Source organism: Cottoperca gobio, chromosome 24, assembly GCF_900634415.1.
Source record: "Cottoperca gobio chromosome 24, fCotGob3.1, whole genome shotgun sequence".
NCBI lineage: Eukaryota > Metazoa > Chordata > Actinopteri > Perciformes > Bovichtidae > Cottoperca > Cottoperca gobio.
Window position 1 is genome coordinate 13,241,163 of NC_041378.1, and position 6,121 is coordinate 13,247,283.

General features: G+C 42.0%; 1 protein-coding gene across 1 annotated transcript; it reads left to right on the forward strand.

Annotated features, from left to right (window-relative positions):
• arf6a (ADP-ribosylation factor 6a) lies at positions 1-2,733 on the forward strand. The gene is made up of 2 exons (XM_029425228.1): positions 1-158; positions 291-2,733. The coding sequence occupies exon 2, from the start codon at positions 993-995 to the stop codon at positions 1,518-1,520; it is 528 nt and encodes a 175-aa protein (XP_029281088.1). The 5' UTR covers positions 1-158; positions 291-992; the 3' UTR covers positions 1,521-2,733.
• Positions 2,734-6,121: the final 3,388 nt, after the last annotated feature.

Below are 6,121 nucleotides of genomic sequence, written 5' to 3' on the forward strand. Positions count from 1 at the left end.
AAGTGGCGGCTGATCTGGGTCCGCACCTTTTCCGGTAACACAGCACCGCCACCGCTGTGACTGAACGGCTGGAGAGAGAGAGGGAGGAAGAGAGACAGAGAGCGGCAAGAGCGGGGAGAAACGGCCCGGGGACTGGGGGATGATTGCCGCAGACGTAGGTATGTATCCCGCTCTCTATGATTTGTGTTTTTGTTTTGCGTTTCTATCCGCAGAGAGATTTTTTTTCGGATTCAAAGTTGTCCTCTGTACTAACACCCCTCCCTTCTCTGGACCGCTCTTGTGTCACACAGGGGGAAGAGAAGAAAGTCGGATGAATCAATGACCTTTTGAACGCTCTTCCTGTGGGTGTCCCGGTGCAGAAACGGACCGGAGAGCTTATAATTGGGTTTGTTTTGATACGAAGAACACTGTGCTTTGAAATCAATCGACTGGAATTGGTTAAGGGCAAATGTGGACAGCCGTCAGCCAAGGAGGAAGTGGGAACCCCGGGCTTGGACAGGGCCTGATTTATATAGAAGGCTAGGCAAAAAAAGAAGCTACTCTGTATCAAGTCCAGCTCAACTAAGAGTGAGGGGGTTTTGACGGAGAAGAAAGACTTGAAATGTGGATTTTGAACGAAGTCTGTGATCAACCGCTAGTTTGAAATAAGGGAATGTCATTTTTTCTTCTAACATCGGAGAGCAGTGGATCATGAAAATATATCTCCACCCAATTCTGCGAGGGCTACACACATACTGCTGCCATTGAAGTCACCCGCTCAGGTCAGATCATCCAGCTAATTGTAGTCCGTTATCCTACAGTACAAACTTGAGAGTCACCGCCTTTTGAATATTGACACTCGTGTCAAAACCCAGCGCTGCCATCACGTGGAGGGCTTTCGGCACACACTGATACTGTAACTTCTCAGTTGTATTGAAAACAACTTTTATTTTGCTCTCATAAGAGAAGTCTTGTTTTTTCTTCTAACAAAGTATTGATGCACAGCAAACAAGATGGGGAAAGTGCTGTCAAAGATCTTTGGCAACAAGGAGATGAGAATATTGATGCTTGGACTTGATGCTGCTGGTAAAACTACCATCCTGTACAAGCTGAAGCTGGGACAGTCGGTCACCACCATTCCCACCGTTGGCTTCAACGTGGAGACTGTCACCTATAAGAATGTGAAGTTCAACGTGTGGGATGTGGGGGGACAGGACAAGATCAGGCCACTCTGGAGACATTACTACACAGGCACCCAGGGCCTCATTTTCGTGGTGGACTGCGCAGACAGGGACAGGATCGACGAGGCGAAGCAGGAGCTCCACCGAATCATCAACGATCGGGAGATGAGGGACGCCATCATCCTGATCTTCGCCAACAAACAGGACCTCCCAGACGCCATGAAACCCCACGAGATCCAGGAGAAGCTAGGCCTGACCCGGATCAGAGATAGGAATTGGTACGTTCAGCCCTCGTGTGCAACAACAGGGGATGGACTATACGAGGGCCTGACCTGGCTTACCTCAAATTACAAATCTTAATGTTTCTCCCTTCACCAGCCTGGACACTTGGAGGCAAAAAAAAGTAGCCGATAATGAAAACATGAGTTGAAAATAAAAATGCAATCTGAAGCAATTAATACCATGACCTCTCTGCTGAGTGTATATCAAAGAGAGTAGCAATTATATTTTGTTTTATTTTCCCTTTTTGATAATGACTTCAATATAACCTCAGATTTCATTTAAGCAAAAGACAATTTATTTTTTTGGCTGGCTTTATTTTTTTGTAGTTTGCTTTGGTTCACATTCTGTATAATCAGTGCTGTTTAAATATACAACACGCTTACTCTCCAGCTCTTCTTTTGTTCTCCTCCCTTTTGTATAATTTCTTTTAGGGGACTTTTTTGGGACACACACTTATACTTTTGCGCCTGCTTAACTCTCATTCAGTATTCTCATGACCCAGCTACATATCCAAAGGATGGGAAAGTCCAAAAACCATTGCCTACATCAGCATATCACTTTCATGGCTCAAACTGCCTCTGTAATTTGTAAGAATGTGTATTCTGGATATGTTAGGACCTCGAAAAAAAACTAAACTGTTTTCATAATTGATTGTACTGGGATGATAGAGGAAATGTGTTTGTTCTTATTTCCTGTGCAGTGATTACATCCATCATGTCTGCTGTGGCGGTTTGTTTGAAAGACACTATGTGGACGCTGGATTTTCACACACACACACACACTGTGATATGGATATATATTTTTGTTGTTTCAGGGTCTGAATCTGTTAACACCAGTCTCTGCCTCCTTTGTTTCTCCCAGAGCTTCCATTACTGTTGAGTATTTGTAGTTTCAGCTGCCTTAGGAGGAGACCCGGGTTACAGGTGCCCCAAAATCAAGACAGTTACTGCGGCAGAAGGTATTCTCAACTGCTGAGTTTGCACTTTGGGAGAGGGGGGGGGGGTTAACCAGCTAGCTGGCTGTGCACATTTTAGATTTTCTGTGACTGACTTTTGGACCCCAGCAAGTGTTAACGATAATCCCAACCCCCCCACCACCTCCAATATAGGTGCTTTAGTGTCTGCAACCCTGCTCTTTTCTTTTTTTACCCATCATCCTCTGCCTGTACTCCTAAGTTCCTGCAGACACACACCATCTCTCTGTTAATATTCCATAGATACTGCTCTGTTTAATTTTTGTTCCCTATTCTTTTGCTATGCTGATGAAATAATAAAAAAATATATCCAGATCAGTACGGAAGTGACGCCTTTTCAATAAGCAGTTGCGAGCGTTAGAAGAGTAGCAAAAGTAATATTTCACTTCTGAGGAAGTGAGAGTTCAGGGCGTTTGAATTGTTTGAGAGAATGAAGTGAGAGGAGCCTCGGCCCGTTTGCTTTCTCCACTTGCATGAGTGAGTCACTGGCTGTGAATAAATGATGAGATCTCTAGTTTCCGAGTAGTGATTGTCGTTTGAAGCGAACTATGCCGCAGGTCTTAAAGTATCACTTTGTCAACCGGTGAACTGACTCCTTACATTGCTTTTGACATTTTCAAATAAAGGAAGCAAATTAAAGAGGTAATGTGGAGTTGGTCCAAATCCTGAACCACAGAAAGTTACAAGTCAACAAGCTTAAACTTTTAAATAGGGTACAGAAGGGCACTCGGTACTATCTTGGTAATGGGTAACTTCACCGTTGCATATTTAAGGGTGCTGTTAAAAGTTTCATAAGCAGGAAATTACGCATTTCTCACAAACTATGATTTATAAAGTCATCATGATAAAAAATCATACATTCTGGTGAGAATGTGTTTATAATAGGAGTGAATTTGTGTCACAGAGAGCTTTATGAGAGTGTCTTTGTGCCGGTGTAACTACACAGGTTAGAGTGTTTTCCCCTGAGTATGTGAGTCGCCATAAGGGCCGGGACTTGGCATCAGGCCACAATCTTCAGGCCATTCATCTTTTATTTGTTTTAACCACATACTGTATATATCACAGCTCAGAGCTTCATAACAGTGTCTCTAAGGTCAGCTTCTCTACACACATCAGAAGTGGCAGGTGCAAATTGTGGTTAGTGACATCACTGTGTGAAGTCAGGAAACTCTTGAAAGGAGAAAATAGTTGTCATGGAAATCGGTGGTTTAGGAGTGACTCTCCTGTGGGTGAGCAAAGATTTAAAGATTCAAAGGCTTAATTGTCATATGCACAAAAGCTACAGCTTAGTTGTTAGCAATGAACATCTTAAGTCCCAGGCTGCTCCAACAATGCAACATACAGTTACAGTATACGTGTCAGGTTGAACGGTAACGAAACAGATATTCAAATATTCATTCATTTTTCTCTATTTCGGAACATGCTAAGCTGTAGCAGCACAATAATCAATCCAATTTCCCTGAAAATACATTTTGAGGTTATTACATTCTTTCCCCTATTATATTACTGAAGCAATGTCCAAGAGAGTCGCAGTCGAGGAATTCCTGTGCAGGAATGCTTGCTCTCTATCTCTGTATTTGCTCTGTTTGCTCATGTGGTGTTTGTTCTGTTAGCTGCTGATTTGAAGTTTGACCTGTTGCTGTGTTGAAAGCAGCACCGTGCATGTGATTGAATGAAGGACAGGAACAGGCAGTTACATTGAGATAGACACACACATGGCACAGCCTATTATCTCTCCTGAAACTGCTCACTTTCCAGTACGTTTCTTGGAGGGGGAGCAAACATTGGAAGCAGCACTGACAAGAATTTCCCGCATTTTCAGAGCGAGCTATTGTAATTAAACCGCCTTATTTGAACAGTTGAGGGCAGTGCCTCTGCGGTATCAAGTATGATCTTGTTTGATTATGATTTTCCATTCATGACCTCCATTGTGGATGTGGAAATGCCAAAGTGAAACACTTTTATTTTGTCTCAGGAGAGGAAATATGGAAAGGGAGAGAGCAGTTTGAAACAGTTCCTGATATTGCGTCAACGGCGAGCCTGTGAATCATGCTGCACATGTCAGAGGTCTTTTGTGCAGCTGTCACTGCACTCAACAGCAGATGCACTGCACACACACTGGCTGGTGTCAAATGCTGTCAGGCTCACCTGTGGCCCTCAGTTAAAGGACATGATTTAAGAGTTTGTAATGTCACTCTTACTTAACAAGGTAGAATGTATAAATTCAATTGTATTTTTGTCAAGAAAAACCTTCCCCAAAGAACTGCAGAGAAGTTGCACTCATTCCACTTTGAAGTTGTTCACAGTTACCCTGCAACCTCATTGATACAATGACACATTTCTTTCAGTTCCTCATCATCTACATCAGTCACATCAGATGTGATTAACTTCAAATGTGTTTCCTGTGAACAGCCTCACAGCGAAAGCTTACTACGGAAGTGTTAGATTTGAATGAAAGCCCGACCTGCTCCCTTTTTTTCCCTTCGTGTTAAGCTTTAGCCCCGAGTGCTGCCATTGTATGTTGCTGGGAGGGGGTGGACTGGTCTATTGTACGCCTTTTTGAAGGGGGTGGTTTCAAAACAATACTTTTAAATGGAACTCATTGGCAGTTCCTGTCATGTTTACTCAGGCGTCCCTCTTTGATTTTAATCTCACTTCAGCTCTTCAATCAGCAAACCATCACGTATAGGCATTTCAACATGAAGGAGTCATTTGCTCAGGATTTCATATTTAGTGAAATATGACACCAAAAAAATACTAACATGCTTTTTAGGAAATATATATCTGAGCCAGCGGTTAATGAGGTGGGTCATGCCAATGTAACTCTCAGTCTACTTGGATGCAAGCACTGATTGTGTTTCTGTTAACTACTACCACACATACACTCATGTAGTGAGATATATATATATATAGTCGAATAATCTCACTTCTCATCTTTGTTTTTTCCTCACACCTCAGGCAGTCGTTATCTGCCTCTGCCCACAGTTGTTTCCATAGAGTTCGGGAGTTAAAAGATGGTATTCTCATTTTACTAAAAGAGTCGGAGGCCAAGTGAAGCACTCTGTGTGAGTGTCTCCCTCAACCTTTTCCTCATCATGTTTGTACAAATGTGTTTAAGTGTTAGTTTCATTAGCTTGTGTGCATATGTACAGAATCTGCACACACAAAAGTCTATCATTTAGAAAACATTATTGCAATGGACCATCTAAGTTTAGCTGTATGTTAACTAGTTAACGCTGGTTGCCTGGTAACTTGATTTTGACTTTGGAAAAGGGGTAGGAACCCTGGGCCAGGCGAGCTGTTCCCCCTGTTTCAAGTCTTTGTGCTAAACTAAGCTAAGAGTTTGCTGGCTGTAGCTTCATATTTAGCGTACAGGAATGGTATCAATCTAACTTTTTGCACGTAAGTGAATAAGTGTATTTCAAAGAATGTTGAACTTTAATAAACACAATTAATTAGATTAATTAGGGTTTATCAGTAACTGTTGGCATGAACCTAATCTGTTATGGAAATATCATGTATATAACAATGTGCATGTGTCCATCACATTTGAAATTCATAAGAAGAGTGTCCATTAAATAGTTCATTGGAAATCTTTAATGTAGTATCAAACTCTAATACACCCCTCTAACTAATATCTATCCAACCAACCTTTGTTCATCTCATCAAGGATACAATTGACGCTTTTGTTTTCCATCTTTTTCAA